Raw genomic sequence first — 22,040 nt, forward strand, 5'->3', positions numbered from 1 at the left:
ATTTATATTTAGTGGCAGCAGCGGAGTAAGATCAAACATGACAAGATTCCCAGATGGAGAATCAAACTCTCTATCTTCAACTACGACATTCAGCACAGGCCTGGCAAACTCAATGACCCGCTGACGTCCTTTCCCATGGGACATGTGCCAGTGTACAACTGGACAGGCTGAATAGATCCACGAGGAGCTCTGTCTCCCAGAGGTCACCAGGTCTGCCCACTTTGTAAAGGCCCACAACCTGCCTTATATGGTCGAGGAGATCTGCTCCATGACCCGAGCCTGCCCAGTATGCACTGAGTGCAAGCCCAATTTCTTCTGGCCCGAGAAGACCCAGGTCATTCAAACCACCCAGATCTTCGAACATCTCAGAGTGGACTTCAAAGGGCCCCTACTGTCGATGAACCGTAACACCTACATTCTCACAGTGATACATGAGTTCTCCTGCTTCCTGTTCGCTATTCCCTGCCCAGACGTGATTGCCTCTTCAGTCATAAATGCATTCCACAGCATCTTCGCCATTTTCGGGTACTCCAGTTACATCCATAGTGACTGGGGGGTCCGCGTTTATGAGTGCGGAGCTGAGGCAGTACCTCCTGGAGCATCGAGCAGGACCACGAGCTGCAACCCACATAGTAATGGACAGGTCGAATGGGAGAATGCCACCGTCTGGAAAGCAGTCACGCTTTCCCTCTGGTCCAAAGGCAGAATGTCCTCCCAAATGCCCTACACTCCATCAGGTCCCTGTTATGCACTACCACCAACGCTACTCCGCACGAATGTATATTCTCGTTCCCGCGGAAGTCGGAACCGGGAACAACTGCACCAGCATGGCTGACGGTCCCTGAACCTGTCCTGCTGAGAACTCATGTCCGCTACTCGAAAACAACCCTCTAGTCCACCAGGTAACGCTGTAACATGTGAACCCGCACTATGCCTATATCGAGTACCCGGAAGGGCGGGAGGACACGGTTTGGATAAGGGACCTGACCCAAGCCAGGTCTAACATTGTCACGTTCCAACCCCAACCTCCATTCAATCCTCCCCTAGGTTACATGCAGGGACAGTGGGACCAGCAGCACCTCGCAGATGACAACGGCAGCAGATTGGACCAGTCCTCAGCCAACGACGTCTGTGTACTAGGCGAAACTGCACCCACACCCGGGGTCTCCAGCAATGATATTCTGCCAGCTACCCCGATCCCGGTGATCATGTGAACAATCAGGCCTCCCGACTGTTACAGCCCGTGAACACTGCATGATATACTTTCCACTTTTTCTTTTATTCACTCCGAGGTCAGTTCCTCAAGAAGGGGTGAATATGATAATACAGGATACTATCACCAATGTATATATTTACATATAGTAATAGTGATTGGCTGAGAGCCGGAGCCACGTCTACTGGCAGGTCATAAAGGGCTGCTCCTAACCAGACCCAGGTCAGTCTGGACTGGTCGACCTCAATGTACTACACTCCAGTCTTTTGTTAATAAAAGCCTTGTTAATAAAGTCAACAAGTCTTTGAGTCATTCGATGGGCTACACCCCCTTCAGGTTTCTCCAGATGCCCAGCCACCTCACTGTCTCTCTGACAAAACTTGCCCCCTTCAGGGTTCTCCAAATGATAACGTCTTTCTTTCAGGTCACCACAGAGTGCCTTTTCCTTTCTCTTCTTGCAAGTGGAACATTAGAGAGCCAGTCCTCTCCTCTTGTATGAACCACAAGGGCTTTGACCAGGCTAAATCAAGCACTTACAACCCATCTTTCACATGGGGTTTTCCACAAGCTTGCAAGCTTGTCCTGTTCCAGTCCCAGCTGCTGTTGCTGGGTGTAATACTGGAGAAGTAATCTTTGTCTCTCTCTCTTTCTGAGAGAAAGTCTGTTTTACTCTCTCTGCTTGCAAAACCACATGACCCACTTAGACCAGTAAGTTCTCTTCCAGACAGAAGGCGACCGACAAGATCTTTCATTTGTTGCATTTTTGTAAACAACAATCCATTCGTCAAGTCTCTTGGGCACTCTCTGAATCTCTTGCAAAGACTGTTGGCCCTGACATGTCTAGCAAATGGCAGAGCTCCAGTATTTTAAATAAGATCTGTTTTAAAGTGTTTGTATGTGACCTACTCAAACAAACCTTTCCCAATTTATCTCCCAAAAACTATCTATATATTCTGTCACACAGGGAACAACATCTTTGACTCCAAGTGAGCCGATTTTCACTGCAGAGGAGCTGCTTCTCAGAACCCTTTTTTCAGCACGAAATAAGTACAGTTCTGTTTCTTTCCAAATTAACCTGAACAACTTCAAAGTCAATTTCTTTCAAAATTTATTGTAGAAATAGAGGACTGTTACCCACTGTAATTAGAGATTAGTCAGTTTGGCCAATGATTTGAGAATGTGGCTTCAATCAGCAGTGCCCTGATATGAAGAATTGCAAGGTGTTCAGCCCTGTCCTGCAGTCGTGACACCGAGACACAGTCACAGTGTCCAGTGCCCCAGGTAAGGTCACCATCAGAAAGCCTGGCAGTGTTGGGACTATTCCCCTTATTGTTAGAGAATGCTGATCCTATTCCAATGGCTAATTATATTCACCTTTTGGCAGAATTTAAACAAACACTTTGCCAATTTCTGCACTTGACTGAATTCACTGATTGGAATGAAAATGACACAGTTGTTGCTTTTGCTGCCAAGTGTTTCAACCAAACGCACAGGAGGAGACAGAGAACCAGTTGGATCCCTGTGTTCAGTCTCACCAACCTGCCGCAGGTTCAGGTTTGTGAAAGGGTTCGCCACCCTCCCCCATCCACCCGCATTATCTCCTGCCCGTCAGGCTCTGGATGAGAAGGAGGGCTTCCAGTTCCCAACAGGAGTCTGACCAGAAAAATGATCTGGTCCTGCAGTGGGTCAGTGGGCTGAGTGACAGTGAGCCAACATTGTTCACAAATAAATGGGCAAGGAATAGGGGGAGTGTGACTGGGGATTGCTCCTCCCTCTCTTTCAATCATTTTTATTGTTTTTTATAATAAATACACAACAATGAAGAGAAGGGAACAAAACTGAAAATACCTGTACACGATCACCTATCGAAATTTGTGTGTGTGTGTGTGTGTGTGTGTGTGTGTGTGTGTGTGTGTTTTGTCCACGTGGCTTACAATGCCATCACCTTCTGCTGCTGGTAACCCTTTATATCCTTTCAGCCATGTCATGAATATGTCCATGATTGGTTACGGAAGCAACTGAGGTCATTACAGGACACTGCACATCATCATCTCCTGCTGGGTTCAGTTCCCACCCATCGTGTCTTCAGTCTTTCTCCTGTCCTTCTGCCACTCAGACTTCAGGCTGCAACATGTGGCAAACAGTTTCTCATGAGAAACATTTGCAAACGCCTCAGAAAACTCCTCTCAATAAATTCCTGTCTCAGATACTTTAATTGCCTCTTTAATAAGTTCATTGATGTTCCTAAGTTATGATGAGACCTACAAAAGATTAGTGCTGGATAACAATGAGGAGTGAGGTCTCATAGAGTGGGAATAAACCCAGTGAATCATGGGAAGGTTCCCCCTCTGTGAGCCTCATCCTGCTTTACTCTCACATTCTATTTTCCCTCTTTGATTCTTCCACACGCTATTTCTCTCTCAGTCAATTTTCTTCCCACTTCAATTTTTGCTTCTGTTTGCAATTTTCTCCGTCTCCATCTCCATTCTCCTGAGAAGAACAATGGAAAAAAGGAGCAAGAGTAAACTACCAAGCACTTCACGTCCACCCAGCCAGTCAACCTGAACATGGCTGATCCACTTTGACCTCAACTCCACTACTGTGCCAGTTACCCAAAGCCCTCAATTCCTTGCTGGGTTTCAGAGGTACTTTTCCTTTCAGTGAGTTTAACTGTGCCATTGGAATGGAACAGCTTTCTGGTTTGGAAAACAATTCTCTTGAGGCAAGGTTAGCAGAGCTGGGACTTTTGACTTTGGGGTGTAGAAGGATGAGAGGAGAATTGATAGAGGTCTACAAAATTATGAGAGGCAGAGATTGGGTGGAAAGCTAGCACCCATTTCCCAGGACAGGATCAGGAAACCCCAGAGGACATATGTACAAAATTAAGGGAGGGAAGTTTAGGGGAGACATAAAGGGCAAGTGTTTTTTACACAGAGAGTTGTGGATGTCTGGAACACCTTGCCAGGGATGGTGGTAGAGACTGAAACATTAGGGACATTTAAAAGACTCTCAAGGCAAGGACATGGATGAAAGGAAAATAGAAGGTTCTGGGGTAAGGAGGGTTTAGAACTTTTTTTTGGAAGGAATACATGAGTCGGCACAACATTGAGAGCTGAAGGACCTGTACTGTGTGGAATTGTTCGATGTTCTATGTTAACAGGTCCTGACATTGAAGAGTCCCTTTATTTTATTTCACATTTATACACATGGTGAGCATCAGCCATGGATTCCTCAAACAATGAGGACCCCTGTTGGACACAGTTGTCACGTGTGGCTCAGTGGTTAGCAATGGCACCTCTTGGACTGAAGGTGATGGATTCTAACCTCTATCTAGAATTAGGCTTTGAACAGAGGGGCTTTTTCAGATAAATCTCAATAATCTCATGACGAGCCCAAAAGAAGAAAATAAGAGCGTTCCCCAGGACCCTGAGCCAATATTTATCACTAAACTAACAATTAAATACAGAAGATCCAACCGTATTCGATTGGTTATGTGAAGTCTTGCTTCAAGAACATTGTGACAATTGGACTGGGAAAGTCGATGATCTGTCAGCTCACATTCTGTCACCCTGACAGTCACATGACACAATGATAATGGAGTTATCGACTCATAATCACAATCCATCCCTGTCCATTAGTCTCCGGCGGGTCCAGGTATGGTGCAAGGCTACCCAATGATGGAAGGTTTTGCACATCATCGATCCAAAGACACCAATTTCTCCCAAAATGTGCATTTTCCACACAGCACATCCCACATCATTCATTTCCTGCCTCTCAAAGCCCATCAGCAAAGCACACGCAGAATCATGACATTTTCAAGTTACATTTATTGAACTTCCAAATGATACATGAACACATCCATTGATTTGACACATCTTGAGATCCCAGATCATGTTTCAATCTGATCAATGTCTGTAAAGCCATACAGATGCTGAGAAATTTGTGGCTAATGTAATCCTCGAGTCTCATTTTGTTCTCAATGGTTCAGAAATGTCCAGATCTTAATCATGATAGAAAGTAAAATGATCTTCTTGGACAGTTAATTTTCATCAAACTAACAAAACCATTGAATCGTGAGGTATTATGCACAAGAGGTAAAACTATCAGTGAGAACAAGTGAGACATTGACCGAGGTGGGTTTGCTGTGAGATTTATTGATGCTTCTGAACAGATTAGTTGTGAGCGACTCATGTCCCACCACGCAGGAGAAAGTGGTGCCATGATCCCACTCCTCTGGAGAAACCTTCAACTGACTGGTCATCATGTTCCAGCCACTTCTGGGGTCCTCGGTCACTGGCTGGTTCACGTAGCCAGTCTTCAGAAGGATGTCGTTGGCCATCCAGGCCACGTAGATGTCTGCAGGAGAGAACTTCTTGACTAGGCACATCAGGGTTGCAGACTGATCGCCCTCTAACTCTTCTGATGAAGGGGGGAGGAGGAAGATGTGAGGAGAAGTCACAACTCCACCTGGGAACAGAACGAACCTCAGTTAGGTTGCATCTTTCAATAATTCTGTGCTGAACCCACACATTGTGCTTTCAAACCAACATGGGCAACTTCTACATCTTGAGGGATTTCACTTTACCTGACACTGGAGCCTTTTCCCTTTCTACTCATTGTTGGGATGTGCAGGGTGGAAGCCTTGACTCGGACACATTTTAAAGCTTCCAGAGAGGTTTGTCTGTTTCGTTTAATCAGTGGAAGCCACTGATCACAGAGACTCCACAGAAAGTGGGTCAGACCATGGACTTGACTCATCCTGTGCTGTTTGGTCCATCTCCCCCTCTGCTTCAATGATCTGCTGAACTTCAGTCTGTGCCTCAGCCTCCCTGCCCTTCCACCCACTGCCTTGACTCAGTCTCTCCCTCAGGGTTTGAAAGCTGCAGATCCTTCTCCCTCGACATCATCACAGGAACTCACCCCGCAGCTGAGTTTGGTTTTGGATGAGGCTGCTGTGGTGATTTGGGGTCTTACTGGTTTTCTCTGGAGGCTTCAGTCTTCCTTTGCTCCTTAATATTCTCTGACCAACATGAGAAGACCTTCTCCAAGGCAAAGAAGAATGTGGGGAGTCTCATGGAAACTATAACATTCTGAACTGATTGGACAGAATCGATACTGGAAGAATGTTCCTGATGGCGGCAGAATCCAGGAACAAGGGTGACAAGCTGAAGATGGTGTGAGAGGAGGAATGATAGAAAGGAGAATGGTGAACCTAGGGAATTCTCTGCCACAAAGAGCAGTTGAAGCCCAGTGAGTAAATATATCCAAAGATGAGCTGGATATTGTTCCAAGGGTAAAAGTTCAAGGGGCATGGAGAGAAGTCAGGAATAGGGGGCGCAATTTGAATAATCTGCTTTGATCATATTGAATGGCTAAGCAGCAATGAAGGGTTGAATGGCCTACTTCTACTCTCTAATTTTCCCTGAGACAACCACACTGCTGAATGGTGACATATGCTTTGCTTCTGTACATTACACAATGTAAATGACAAAACCTCAGTATTTATTATCATTCCTCTACTTGCTTAGATCAGAATCACACCAAGCTCTCTCTTCACGTACCTGTGGCCTTCTTAATGGACCTCTTCTCCGGTGTTGGCAAACTCTTGTCCTCCACCACGCACGAGTACTCAGTTCCTATCTCCCACTCCGCAGCGGGCACCGTCAGTCTGCTGATAATTATGTCTTCACCTCCGTTCCTATTTGGACCCTGAGTTCTCACCCCATCTTTTCTCTCACTTCCATCCACTTGCCAGGTTACCCTGAATCCCTCTAAATCACCATGGACCACCTCACATAGAATGGTCGCCGTCCTGTTCATCCAGATCTCTTCGAAGGAAGGTTTTCTTAAAGTGACTGAGGGGCTGGTATCTGAACAGTCAGCTGGGAGAAATGTCATAATTATTATTTTGTAGAGGCTCACTGGAGGCTTAATCGAACCAGCTCAAGAGGTTCCGAGTGATGTCATGATATTATTTGGAACGTACGGTGTTTTCAAAATCTGCGCGTGACTGTTTGAGTAAAAGACTTTTACTGAACTTCAACTGGACTATGTCTGATCATTTTCTCATTCTTCAATACACGCTGTAAACCAGTTGCTACAATTTCACCATTCCCCAAAGGATAGGGCATCACTGGTGAGACCAACATTTCATATTCATCTCCAGCAAATCATTCGTTGGTCGCATCAGATCAGTCGAGACTTATCTACATTGATGGAGGAATGAGATTTCCCCAATTGAGCAGACAGGGTAAACCCTTGTCAGGAATATCAATGAACAAATTTGTCTCTGATGTAAGTTGGACAGTTTCAAGGACACTTAAGCTGTTCCCAGCCACTTATTAAAACAAAAACAGAAAATTCCAAACAATTCAGGCTGCACCTGTGCAGAGGGAAGCAGAGCTAATATTTTAATTCAGAAATATTCCAGCAATTTTCCTTGACATTTTTAAAATTCAAGCAGCATCAGAAATAGTTGATCTTTATTACAACTGTTAAAATGCATTTGGCCTCCATGAAGTGTAACTGAAATCTCTTGCTGCTTTCTCAGAACGTTTTGTGTTCAAGCCGTCCTGCAGAGGCTTCCACATTGCCCAGGCTAACTCTTCCCATGCTGGAGCAGAGTGCTGTCCTGATGCAGATTCAGTCACGGCTGAGGCCATGACCAGAGGCCCAGATTACATTCAAAGACAGAAGGAGAGACCATTTGGAAGAGGGATATCCGGGATCTCCAGGGCACCTGGCCAGTGAAATAGTTTGTATTGTGCTCAAGTTATGAAAGCAATTATTTCTCTGGCCAAGATTCTGGAGGATCCGTTCAGTCATCAAACCATAACAGGTCTGCACCATGTTTCTGTCTGGCACAGTTTATAGCAAAAAGCAAACAATGTCAACAATGGAGTGGGTCGGGACCTTACCTTGGAGGTTCCTCGCTTCCTTTGTGATGCTGGTGTTGGAGGAGGGATGAGACACCGTGCAGCTGAAGATTGAGCCTGTCTTCCACTCCTGTGAACTCACCGTCAGGAAGTGGCTGGCACTGAAAGTCCCATCCTGCTCCAGAGCAGTCTGTGTCCTGCTGGTGTTGGAGGAGATCAGGGAGTGACCTTTCTTCCAGGTGACATCAATGTGGTCTGGGTAGAATCCCGAGACCACACACTCGAGGGTAGCCACATTCCTATGCTTAGCCTCTTCGTATGGTGGAGGCAGCAGTCTGGCCACAGGAGGTTTTGTCTCAACTGGAACAGAAGAACAAAGAAAACATTGGACTCTTTCTCACATCATCACTGATGTTTGTTATTTAATCAGTGATTTCTTACCCACCTTTGGTGCTTTTTGTCCATGCTGAGACTGGTGAGGATAAATGATCTTGGGCAGAACACATGTACTCCATCCCGCTGGACCACTCCTCCACGCTGGTCTGGAGTCGGCTGATTATTGTGTTTTGGAACCCTTTCCTTCTGGGCTGTTGGGTCACAGCTGCATCACTTTTATCCTCTCCGTTCACCTCCCAGGAGATGTGGACTTTCTTCGGATCAGCAGAGATGACTGTGCACACCAGAGTAGCTGTTTTGTTGATCCATATCTCTTGAATGGAGGGATTTTGAATTGAGACAAACAATTCTGTGGATCAGAAAGAGGAGATGTCAGAATTGTAGTGGAAACTTTTCTCTTTGTGATGGAAAGTCAAAGCAGATCCAAGTGCATTGTGGCAGTGAACTGGAAACAAGGTAACAGAAACTCGCAAGGGTGGAAAGGTGTGCTGCAAATGTTGGCTGGGAAAATAAACTCAGTATAAAGGACCTGCCAAATGGGTTTAATCGCCTTCCCCACAACTGTGACCACAAGGTTCAGAGCAGGGACTCGATGGGAGGTGAGAGGCTGAACAACATTTTGATGCTGCAAAGCCAGTCACAGGTTTGTGGGAAGCCAGAAGAGAGGGAAGTGGGCATATTTCTCATCAGAGACAATTCAATATCTTCTTCACATGGAGCCCCTGTGGAATGAGTTACCTCCACTGAGCATTGTGAATCAATGAGAATCCTTTTCTCTGGACTGAGGCTGGGATTCCCTCAGTTTGTATTCAGTTAATAAATGCATCCTGGAATAAAACACTCTCTTTGGTGGTGGGGATTATAAAGTATTTGTGCTGTTATAAAACCCATCTGGTCCACTGTTGTTCATCACCAGAAGAAATCTGTCATCTATACCTGGTCTGGTTGCATGTGACTCCAGACCTGCAGTTACATGGCCAAGCCCTGGTCCAGCAAAACCCTCAGTTCAAGAGCGATCAATGAGGGACATGAAATTGTGAATGAATATGATTCCTCTGTGACGGAGCTTTGGGGGCACCTGACATCTGGGTTTGAATCAGTTTTCTGTGAGTGTGCTCCAGTGAAGTGGTGCGGTGTTTTAATATTTGAAAATAACTATTTGAAAGAAAGATGTGGACAACTTGCTCTCCAGCAACAACAGAGCAAACCATAAATCTGGAGAATAACAGAAATCTCCCTCATGCTGCACTTTGGGAAATTTTTGGAACAGATGTAGTTTCCCCGTTTCATTTTAGAATCGTTTGTTTCCTGTTTTCTGCAAAGCCACTGGTCTCCTCAAGCACCATCGTCACATCAGTTAAACTGCAGTTCACCATTTACACAATCAGTCACTTTGGTCCACGAGGGCTGTGTTTGCTTTCAAACACTTTTCAAGGAGGGTGATTATGTTTGTGTCAGGGTTGAAACCTTCACGACATTCAGCGTAAATTCCTCTATGGTATTTAGAGCAGATATAATGAACTCTGTGCCTGTCTGGCAGGACACATTTCATTTGATGACATATGATGTTATCTCTTGCTCAACCCATCTTTCTTTTAACAAGTGTTGAGCAATTTAAAAACATATGACAGGTACCTGGTGTTAGTCCAGATAAGATTTCTCGCAGTGTGTGGTCTGAAGTTTGTAAAGTGAGGTGTGTGGTGTCAGGGTTATTTCTTTCAGAATATTGGTTTAATCAGTACAGTGATGTTGTTGAACGTTTGTTTGTTGTTCAGTGCCATCCCATATCAATGACAAAATCCAATGCTCAGCCATCTCTGGTGAGAGGCAGTTCCCCCTCATAAGTCCTCACAGTGTCAAGATAGCTTTCCTTTTTGCAAAGTGCTGATATTATTCTATTAACCTTTGGGTGATTACACCCACACACTCCCCTCAGTGGCATTCCTTGTGATCACTGAGTTTCTCTCTTGGACTGAGTTCAGTGTCCAGGAAGTGAGTGAACAAAATGCTTCCAATGTTTGCTGTCCATCCCTTTCACACCAAGCGCGTGAGTTTGGTCAGGTCACTGGTGGGGTCCTGTGGTTTGTCTCACTGATTTGTCACAGGCCCCTTTTCTTACAGGTTGTCACATTCTGTAACTGAGCCAAGGTGACATTTCACCCCTGTATATCTTCAGCACCTCCTCCCCAAGCCACTGGCTGAGATGTAGTTTCTGGTTCTTGCTGACCTGGAAAGAAGGTGGTGAAGGGAAGTGGGGCTGGGATCTGAATCACACTGAACCAGCAATGTCCACAAATGAATGAGTGTACATGTGAGGTGTGGAGTGGGGATGGGGCAGCTTGAATTGATGCCTTGTTCTCTGCTGCACTTTGATCTCAGTGGATATGGTGGGATAGATTTGAATCCAGAAAATGGATTGTAATAAAATTCACTGACGAATTCCACATGCAGCCAATCACTTTATTTGACACTTTCCTTGTGAACAATGATACGGTCGGGTGGTACCATCAGAGAATGTCACATTGACATTAGTCTGCTGGAAGAATATCGGCACACACGTCGAACAGCTGGGACAGTTTTTATCTGAAAATGGAAGATGCATAGATTTAACCATTAGATATTCTCTCCTCTACTGGCTGCACTGAGAAAGGAAGTAGCTCCACACAGTCCCGACCTCTATTCTCTGCATTCACCATCTTTTAGGGATGAGATAATGAAAACCAATGATGACCTGTTGTCCCAAGTTCTAATCCCAGTGTTTCTGAGGGGTTGGCCAACAGAATAATAATCCATCTTTGTGAGTGGATGACGTGCCAGGGAGATTCCTGGGATACTGTGGAGATAGACTGTGGAGATTCATTCACTCGGCTGGAGCTATTTTTCCAGAAACTGAGACTGCAAAGTGAAAAGTGAAGGTGGAGATCTTCTCCACATGGTCTATCGGTTGGGACACATCTTGCTTGATGTCCCATTTCCCTTTCACTCCACACAGTAACCACAAGAATTATGTGGGAGTAAGTGCACAGGAGACTTAAACTTTCACTTTTGCTGTACAACAGATTGGGTTAAAATTAGTGACGGAAAGGGTTGGATTGAAATGTAGAGGGAATAAATATCACACCTCACTCAACAGGACTCCCATCGGGGACATGAATTGAGTGGAGGTCAGCTAGTTGAATACTGTAAGTAAATTAATTCTCCTTCAGACACCACTCACCCCCCTGATATCTCATGACGATCTTCTCACTGAAGCTGGAAGGTTTATGGGTCACTTCACAAGAATATTCTTGTTCGCTGGTCCATTCATCCACAGACAAGGTCAGGTAGGCAACAGTTTCAAATCCACCATCAGTTTTCATGGAAGGGAGAAGAGTGCCCACTTGCTCTGATTTGCCTTTTTTCCAGGTCACCTGAATCTTGTCAGGTGAGAATCCAGATATCACACAGCCTAGGATAGCAGTTGTTTGATTGCTGAGAACCTCCGGGGATGGAACAAGAGGCATGAGCTTTGGAGATTGAGCTGTAAAACAATGCAATGTTAATGCAATATTACTGATGGCATAACTGGCCACAGTGTAGGTGGACTCCATTCCCCAACTCCATTTGCAAATGCCCCAACAGCAGCCCACTCTACAAATCTGATCATTACAGATGGCCTGTCGTAGGATGGATCCTATCGTGAGATGTTGGGTAGAGCTGTGATTGGGAGATCAAGGTGTACAACACAGGCCTCCCCAGCATTATGTCCCACACTGCAGTGTTGAGGGGGTTGAACGAGGAAGTGGCCTGTGTGGGCAGACTATTGGTGATCTGATTGTTTGGTGGAATGGCTGACTCCAGATCCTGTGGATATGAGCAGATGGGGTAGAACAGGACATTAGGGAAGCACAATATTGAGGACAATCAAAAAGAAGAACAGATGGACAAGAGGAAATTATTTGGTTTTAATGGCAATGATTTGCTCACATCTTAGAGGTGATGGATAAAGGTGAGTGGGGGATGTTGATTCTTCAGTTCCCTTCACAAGGAGTGTGAGTTTTGCAGGAACAGTGACTAATGTCTGTCTGGTTCCGTGTGGAGGAGCTAATCTGGGGGGTGATGCTTGGGCCAGGTGGTGGGGATGGTGCAGAGTCTTCTGAAATTAGATAAATGAGTGGATACAATGGAGGCTGTTCAGCACAGATTATTTCCTGTACATTCCACCAAAATTCAGTTTCATTGACTGGAGGAAACTGCCTCATTCTCCGTCTATTTCCACCTAATTTCTCTCTGCCTTTTTTGTGCGCTACAGCAGCACTGGCTTGTAGGAATGGAAGAAATGAGTAAAGGAATGAATGGACATCCTTGAACATTTTTTGACAAAGGTTCCTGCTCTAGTTTTATCTCTCGACAGTAATGTAGTTTCAAATAGCAAATCAAATCTCATACTAACTTTCAGCGAATATTGGTTTTGTGCTTGCTGTCACGAACTCGGTTGACTTGTACCCTGCCTTGCAGTAGTAGATATTGTTGCTTTTCCAATCCGCCGCAGGGACTCGGAGCAAGCTGCTCATTGTGTACTTTGCATTCTGCCCCAACACTGCTGGATATTTCTTGATTCCGTTGGTGATGTCCCCACTGGCAGTGGACCATTTCTGGATGATGCTCTCAGGCTGATAATCCTTGACCAGACACAGGAGGCTGATCACTTGGTCAGATTCTCTGTGGCAGGGAGGGGCGATGAAGACTGACGGTAATGACTCAACCTCTGAAAAGTAAATAAATTCACAGACAGTCCTGTCAATAAATGCATGACCAACAGATGAAGCAAACATCCAATGTCATTTCCAAATTCATTTACCGTGTTACAGAAATTGCTTCCCGACTTATGTCTCAACAGAGAGTATATGTCTCTGAGGGAGAAAGGCATGGAATAATCCAAGGAACAGCAAAAGGCAGCTCGGTTAGTGTAGTGGTAGCACAACGCTGTTACACCACCACCAACTGGGGTTCAAATCTGGCGCTGTCTATAAGGAGTTTGTACGTTTTCCCTGTGTGTGTGTGTGGGTTTCCTCCAACCATTCAAATTGTACCAGGGTGTGTAGTTCAATTGGGTGTATTTGGGTGGGACAGGCTCGTGGGGTGAAAACACTTGTTACCGTGCTATATGTCTAAATTTAATATTCAAAAATCCCACAGAGGAGATTTAAGCATGGCATATAAGGTGACTCTCTCCTGCAGTACTGAGGCAGTGACCCAATGTCTGACGTGTGGGATTTTGATCAAAGTTGCACCAAATCTCTCCCTCAAATGCAACGAATGATCCTCAGTGAATGTTTTGCACCAGAATATTGTTCACAGAAAAAAGGAAGAATTTGGCAGGAAGGTTATTGTATAAATCAGAACATTTCACCGGTAATGTTTTTGCATGGAATGAAGTTACACCGGCCTGAATACCTGAACCTCGTCAATATGAAATGTGTGATATGGTGGCACCTGGGGACTCTTCTTCTGAAATTCAATTGAACTGACCCCACAGTGAATTTGTTCCTGCTTTACAGGTTTTCCAAATGTAGTGGCAGAGGAGCTTGATGAAGCAGGAGGGAATGTTAACATGGATAAGAAAGGAATTTGGAAATCCATTAGCCCAGTCCTGAGTAAATGCAGGAATCTTGGAAGGTTGAAAGGTTCACGGAATACACAGCTCCCAGTGTCCAGAGAGGAAATGCACAAGTTAAGAGGCAGAATCTACTTGAAAGATCTGGTTCTCATTTGACTGGAAAAGTGCAACCAATGATCATGTGGTTACTTCAGCTAATTCCTGGGCATTAATGGGTGCTTAGGTTTTCATTACTTTAATCTTCTCAATGGCTTGAAAAGTTGTGAATCATTTCTTAATGTTCAGTGTGTGACAAACGACATCTCCTCTATTTCGTCCACATCTGCTCCAACTCCCCCTCTCCTCTTCTCCACATTTTCCACTTCTCCAGCCTCTCCATTCAACAGATCAACCTTGGTGATTTCTGCCACCTTCAATGAGCTTCCACCACCAGGTGCATCTTCCCCTTCCCTTCCATTTCAGTGCTCTGAAGGGACTGTTTTCCTTGCACCTCCCTTGGCCACTTTTCATCTCCACATTTCACTCCCCTTACAGCACTCTCCCTGCAACCACAACACTTGCTTTTTCCCCTCTTTCCTCACTCTCCATGGATTGTTTACAAATAAAGGGATATCCAGCAAGTGGGATTCCAAATGTGAGATAGGTGGACTTCAGGACCAACATGATCCTGTTAAAACGCAGGATAAAACTGGTAGGAGGAGGGAACCTTGGACAATGAGGGATTTCAAGGATCTGGTCATGGAAAGACAAGGAGGCACATGGACAAGTTGGGTTGAAGGGTTGGTTTCTGAGCTATGACTCCATGACAGATTTGATAGCAGGAGATTTTGTTTTGGCCCATTGTCAGAATTATCTGGAGCAGAGTTGTGGGCAAGACTAGTCTTGGCCACCAAAATAGAGTCACAGAGTCAGAGAGGGTTGAAACAGTCCCTTTGGCCCTACTTGCATGCACTGACCAGAATGTCTGACCCACACTCATCCCACCTGCCTGCTTTTCATGTCTTTCCCTCCAAATTTATCCATGTATCAATCCACATTTTTCTTAAAACATGCCTCAACTTCCTCTTCTGCCAGCCCATTCCATACAGCCACCACCCTCTGTTTAAAAAAGTTATGCCTCATGTTCTATTGGATATATTCTGCGAATGAAAGGATAGTGAGCAAACTTTGGCCAAGATTTCAATTAGGTGGAAAATAAAATTACAAAATATTTACTTCACAATAGTTTCCTCCAGTAGATGGAGGTGAAATGTTGAACTGCAGTGCACAATGGTGCAGGAGAAACTCAGCAGGTCACTCAGCACTGATGGGAAGTAAAGGGTAACCAGCATTTCAGCCCTGAACCCTTTGTCAAGGTAATGAACAAAAAGCAGTGTTGATATCTTGCTTCAAAGACATTATTCAACCAGATAGCAATGGCCATGATTCCCAGGTGTCAGCTTCTCTGAGGATCTGTCCTGGAGCCTCCATTTTGATGCAACCACAAAGAAGGTTCCCCAGTACCTATACAACCCAGACCTGTGTTGTGGTGAAGTGTCACAGGACAGGAGGTAGCTGGACCATAACTACACTCAATGGGCTGAATGGCGCTGGTCTGGCCTGCTATTGGGACTCTCCCCACCCTGCCACACAGGAAAAGGTGGGACCTGGCTGGGCCTCAGGATGTTGGAGACCTGCAGTGAGGAGCACCAAGACCTCAACACCCTATGGTTTCATTTCTGGGTCTCTGGGCCAAGAACACCCTGACACAAAGCAAACCTGGGTTAGCAAAGCTGTCATGTAACATAACAAATTTAAATGTCTGAAACATAAAAACTGACGTAAATTCTGCCACAAAAGGTACTTTGTTTAAAATAAGCGATCTACAGTTCACTGAAACCACAAAATGTACCCCGAAGTCCTTCATCACAAATGATCTTCCCAGATCTGCCGACCGAGAGTTCCCAGATGAATGGGGACTGTGAGCCTTTACCAGGCCCAACTTGGTAGGGAATCATAGTGTTGGAATCCCTCTTGTAATCCTGGGAAGCCCAGCTCCATGTGGAGAAGTGTGGTGAATGGCCCACTACATCTCAGTAAACTCTGTACAGTGGGTCTGTGCATGTCCAGGACTAACTGTAGTGCACGTGGCTGCACACTGTTGGTTCCCTTTGGAACTGCCACTCACTGCCAGCACTGTCTGATCCTGGTGAGCCTCAGCTTCATAAGGAGTCAGTAATTCAAGTAAAGGATGATCTGAGGAACCTCACTGCTCTTCATTGATGTCAGCCTTTAGTAATACAGGGATTCCTGGAGCAAAGAACTGGGATCATCTGGATGCCCTCCAGCCAATCAATGTCTGTCCATTCATCCACAGCAGAGTCATTCTTCAGCAGAGGAGTCCCCAGTGGAGGAGAACTTTGGGAACTCGGGTCCCTCCCGACATCACTAAAGCAGACCGTCTGGACTTTTTCCTGGTTCCGTTTGTGGGACCAAGCTGCAGACAAGTTGGGTACAATGTGTCTGCACCTCAAGGGCTAGGGAAGAGTTTGGGATGTTTTGGGGATATGAAAATCAATGAAAAACACAAATTAACTTTCACCAAATAAAAGGGTCAAAATAAAAATGAAAGAGGCTGGGTGTCAAAAATCTGACTGAAGGACTTTAATGAAAGGCCATTGATGTAAAATATAATCTCTGTGTCCCTTCCCACAGAGGATCGGAGAGCTGCCAAGTGTCTCTGGTGGAGAGGCACAATGTCAGTGAGTGGGATTTACATCCAAGGTTCTTCTACATCCCAAGATCTGCAGATTGTAAGTGCAATTTAATAGGGATCAGTGTTCTGAATGATGGTCAGGAGGTGAACTTGGAAAACACATCAAATCGTCAGCAGGGAGTCAAGTGTAGAGGGTTAGAAGCTGAGTGGGTCAGCAGGATGCTGGGATGGAGAGGGGAGAAGTGCTTGGTGGGACAGCAAGGTGCTGGGATGGAGGATGAGGAGCTGGGTGGGGCAGCGGGGTGCTGGGATGGAGAGGGAGGAGCTGGGTGGGACAGCAGGGTGCTGGGGTGGAGAGGCGAGAAGAGCTGGGTGGGTCAGCAAGATACTGGGGTGGAGAGGCGAGAAGTGCTTGGTGGGACAGCATAGTGCTAGGATAGAGGGGGAGGAGCTGGGTGGGACAGCAGGGTGTTGGAGTGGATGGGGGAGAGGAGCCCATTGGACAGCAGGATAATGGGGTGGAGGGGAGATTTTCTGGGTGGGACAGCAGGGTGCTGGTGTGGAGAGGGGAGAGGTGCTGGGATGGAGGGGAGGAGCTGGGTGGGACAGTGGGGTGCTGAGATGGAGGGGAGGAGCTGGGTTGGACAGCAGGGTGCTGGAGAGGAGAGGTGAGAGGTGCTGGGTGGGTTAGCAGGATGCTGGGATGGAGAGAGAAGTGCTTGGTGGGACACCAGTGTTCTGGGGTGGAGAGGGGACAGGAGGTGGGAAGTACAGCAGTGTGCTGGGGTGGAGATGGGAGAGGTGCTGGGTGGGTCAGCATAGAGTTAGGATAGAGGGGGGTGGAGCTGGGTGGGACAGCAGAGTGCTGGACTGAAATGGGTAGAGGAGCCCATTGGATAGCAGGGTGCTGGAGTGGAGGTGACAGGAGCTGGGTGGAACTGCAGGGTGCTGGGGTGGAGGTGACAGGAGCTGAATGGGACAACAGGGTGCTGGGGTGGAGGTGGGTTTGATAACACAGTGCTGGATTTTCCAAAAGAATAACCTGGGGATGTGGTTTGCAGCTCGGTTTGGATTCGGCCTCATCTCAGGAAGTGGAAAGAACATCAGAAAAATTAGGCATTTTGACTCTAAACTCTGAGCCATGTTAATACATAATGTGGACTGAAATGCTTAGAGTTCTCGAGCATCTCTAAATATTGCAATTCAAGAGAAAAGAGAAAGCAAATTTGTTCAGCTGAAAAATCACATCTCAACCGGGTTCACTGGAACCCTGGGGTTATTCAGACTTTAACCGGATCACACATGTGCAGACCTTTTCCCCAGCCAGGTCTTATCTAACAGTTATAACCACGAAAGCAGCCGACAGGAAACCCCGATTCCAGTAACTGGAGAAACCGCCCGTCTCGGGGAGATTCAAATAATTGCTTCAATATCTCACTGGCCTCAGTGAATCAGCTCAAAGGGCAAATTAATAAAATACAAATGGGAAAGGGTAGAATGGAGAAGTAGGGTCTTACCTGAAGTCACTGTCAGCGAGGTTCCTTTCCCCCAGTAGTTGAGCGCACACTGCTCCGTCTCCCGACTCACCCAATACAGTAACTTCACTGAGCCGTCACCTCCAGTTATCTCAGCCAAGTGTCAGAATGAACCCTGTCCGGACCAGGAGCAGCCGCTTCCCAAATCTCTGTCACCAACTCCGTCCTCGTCTCTTCCTGACGAGCGAATAAAAGCAGCATTTTGGGCAGTTTTCCTGTCTGCGGGCACCGGCTCCCCCGCCCCGCGAGAAACTCAGTCGCCGGCTTTGGGGTGTTTAATTGCCCGCAAATGGACATTTCCTCAAACAGCCGCAGTCAGGCTTCGGGGATGTGACCCTGGGAAGCAGCAATGCGGGATCCGTGGAGACAGACTGCGCTGCAGACGCTCATTTGTCGGGCGGGACCAGTTTCTGCTCAGCTCCCTACCACCGTGACACTCCAGCTAGAGTCACGGTGACACACCGCCGTTCAACAACCTCCGTCCCTCGCTCTGTCTCCGACCCCACTCTCCCCTCAGTTAAACCGTCCCGACACTGTCCCGGCTCACAGATCCCCTCCCATCCACACTGGCCAGGGGGCTGGGGCCGCCGCTTCGTGCTCCTGGTTCCGATACTCCAGTCCCATCCGCGGCGCTTGGCTCCGACCTGTTCTGTGATCGATCCCCTCGTCCTTCAACCACTCGCCTCCTATTGCAGGGAGGGCCGACGGGGGCACAGCAAGGCCGGGAATCCCTGTGGTGATCACTGCTGCCCTCTCACTCAGCGCCCTGAGGGCAGGCGCTCTCGCTGGGTTTTTGCAGCGGTCCAGCCCCGCTTCCTCTCGCCGTGTCTCTCGCACAGTAATAGGTGGCCGTGTCTTCCACTTTCAGCTTGTTCATTTGTAGGTAGAAGTTGTTACTTCGCTTGGAAGCGGTGAATCTGTCTTGGATTCCAGGCGCGTAATACTTGTAACTTTCGCTATAATACGCCACCAACCATTCCAGCCCTTTCCCGGAGACCTGTTTCACCCAGGACATGTAGTAGCTGCCGAGACTGAACCCTCTAGTTTCACAGGTCAGTCTGTAGGACTCCCCGGGCTTCTTCACCGCTGACGCGACCTGTGTCAGGACGACGTCGGACCGCACGCCTGTCAGTAAAAGAGAAAAGAGTGGATTTTAATGATCGGTTCAACGGCGAGAGAGTCTCCGAGAAGCAGCCGGGCCCGGCCGGGCTGGGTGAAGACACGGGGCACCCACCTGCCAGACAGGACAGAAAGAGAAAGAGATAAGGAGCGATCCCCATCGCCCCGCGCACTGAGCCAGACTTGGACACTCCACAGATCGGCGGCTTCAGCTCAGACCGGCTTTGTCGGGAGCTGCAGTGAGCGCTGTTTAAATGGGGAAGGGGCCAGTGAGAGGGAGAGAGGGAACCGCGGCTTGAACAGGCTCCCACCCACTGAAACCAGAGGGGCAGCTTCCTGTCCCCTCCCCCAGCAGAGATTTCAGTTCCCCAAAAGATGTTTGTCTGTGCAACAGGTGCAGGCCAGTGGTCATGATAAGATCCGGATTAAAGATCTATCATACTTTTCAATTCACTCATATACCCCTGAGAGAGAGGGACTGGTCAGTGTTCAGATATCCCCTCAACCCCCAACCCCCAGAGAGAAGGACAGAGAGACACAGGTCAGTGTTCTGATATCCCCTGAAGGAGAGGTACTGAGAGACACAGGTCAGTGTTCTGATATCCCCCTGAGAGAGATGAACTGAGAGACACTGGACAGTGTTCAGATATGCCCACCACCCCCACCCCCCAGAGAGAAGGACTGAGATACACCAGTCAGTGTCCGATATCCCCCCGAGAGAGAGGGACTGTGTACAGATCTTCCCGTGAGTGACAAAGAGAGACATCGGTCAGTGTACAGATATCTCCAAGAAAAAATAAATGAGAGATACCAGTGAGTATATGAATACCTCGCAATAGACAGGAATTGAGAGGCAATGTTCAGTGTACAAATATCCCCCTGAGAGAGGGGAAAATTTAGAAGAAACATCAGGGGCCTTTATTTTTACACACAGAGTGGTGTGTGTCTGGAATGGAGACTGGTACCATCAGAACATTTGAAAGACTTCAAAAGAAAGATTGTGGATTACAGATATGAGGTGGGAAAAGGCCCTGTACTGTGCTATATCGTTCTATGTTAAATCAGGGCTTGATCACAGACAGCAAAGTACTTTTTGAAGTGGAGTGACTGTTGTCTTGGAGGGACGCTGGGACCCAAATTGTACAAAGCAAGTTTCTGAACATCAAAGAAATAAAGAGAGCAGACAAGCTATTTCAGTGATGCTGGTTGAGGGATCGATGTTGGCAAGGATGATGGAAAATTTCCAAAACCTACATCCACTTCACATGACAGGCATGCTCTCAGTTCACTGCTTCTTCAGATGGGCAGACCACCTTCAGTCCTGTGCTGGGAGGGCCAGACTGCAGAAAGGGCTCCAGTCACTGGAGTGGGACCTCAACCCACTGCCATTGACACAAGCTGGCTGTGACCTCACTGGTGAAGGTGAAATTGATACAGGCAGAATCCATACATGTTGTTGGAGGTCCCCAGGACAACTCTGTTACATCCTCAGCTCTCACCGTGGAACCAGTTGATCCAGGACAGTGGGAAATACAAAAACATGAGAGACAGAGAGAGGAGAAGCCCATCCAGCCCCACATACTCTCTCCATCAATCAGTGAGATCATTGTTCACATTTGACCTCAGGGCCATTTCTAGGCATAAACTCACATCTGTTGAAACATTCATGTCTCAAAGTCCATTTATTGCAGCCTCAAATGGAGTCAGGGACTGACTCTGGATCCAGAATTTCAAGAATTTCACAGATTCACTCCACTCTGGGTGAAGACATTCTCATCTTCTCGGTGATAGAACTATGTGACTATGAACCTTGGTTCTCGACACCCCACCAGCAGAAACATCACCTCAAAATTTATCCTGCCAAGTCTCTCACTAATATCAGATATTTTAATGAGGTCACACACCCTGTTCCAAACTCTGGAAAGCAGAGATGCAGCCTGCTTCATGCTTAACATACAACAAGCCCACATCCCAGAACTCAATCCCTGCACTCCCTCAATCACGTTGATCCTTCCTTCAGAGCTGTAATCCTTATTCCAAATATTGTGTCAGAAGGGCTCTCAAAAATTGGAGCAACTTTCCTCTGCTCCTCTACTCAAATCTTCTTCCAATAATCACTGTCTCACCTGCATTTTAACTTCAGTGATTCTTGTGCAAGAGCACCCACATCCCTCTGACCTTTCGTTCTCTCACTTTGTAAACAATACTCTGAATTTGTATTTTTGTTTCCAAAGTGGACGAGCTCACATTTTCCACATTCAATTTTCCAGTGTCTGAGACGTGAATCCTTGCTGTACACTTGCTGATAGCCCACACTAAGTCCTGTTGTGTTATCAGTCGCTGTACCTCTCCTTCAGACTGAATGCCAGTTAATGAAGAGGACAAAGGCTGTGTAGTTCACCGGAAATCATGGCTTTTATTAGTAGAAACTAAGTAATACAATAAGGAATGATAATGGGTGCAAACACAGTTATAACCAAGGGGAGAGTCTTTAGTGGTAGAGATAATACACGTCTAATGTCAGTAAAGAAGACTAAGCACAGTGAAAGACTGACAGCATGACACAGATTCATCACACAGGCCCTGTTAGTTTCCCCTTAAATACATC

General features: G+C 46.7%; 1 protein-coding gene and 1 gene segment (V, D, J or C); one reads left to right on the forward strand and one right to left on the reverse strand.

The window, feature by feature from the left end:
* The window catches only part of LOC138764652 (uncharacterized), a 230,124-nt gene that overhangs the window by 172,575 nt on the left and 35,509 nt on the right, over positions 1–22,040 (forward strand). For 5 of the 8 annotated variants that reach the window (XR_011358247.1, XR_011358249.1, XR_011358248.1 and 2 more), the window contains one exon: positions 1,048–5,455. Coding sequence is in view for 2 of the 8 variants with exons in the window: in XM_069940856.1 (XP_069796957.1) it covers positions 16,778–16,875 (98 nt within the window). In the remaining 6 variants the exon portion in view is untranslated. Of the gene's footprint in view, positions 1–1,047; positions 5,456–16,777; positions 16,876–22,040 lie in introns of those variants that run through there. The other 3 variants (XR_011358251.1, XM_069940856.1, XM_069940857.1) reach the window with 1 other exon arrangement.
* Positions 5,021–19,672, reverse strand: LOC138764650 (Ig heavy chain C region-like). The segment is given in 8 exon segments: positions 5,021–5,680; positions 6,775–7,095; positions 8,131–8,448; positions 8,534–8,833; positions 11,702–12,004; positions 12,917–13,231; positions 18,296–19,438; positions 19,548–19,672. Coding segments are annotated over 6 exon segments (1,749 nt in total).

The sequence above is a fragment of the Narcine bancroftii genome, chromosome 5 (genome assembly GCF_036971445.1).
Source record: "Narcine bancroftii isolate sNarBan1 chromosome 5, sNarBan1.hap1, whole genome shotgun sequence".
Taxonomy (NCBI): domain Eukaryota; kingdom Metazoa; phylum Chordata; class Chondrichthyes; order Torpediniformes; family Narcinidae; genus Narcine; species Narcine bancroftii.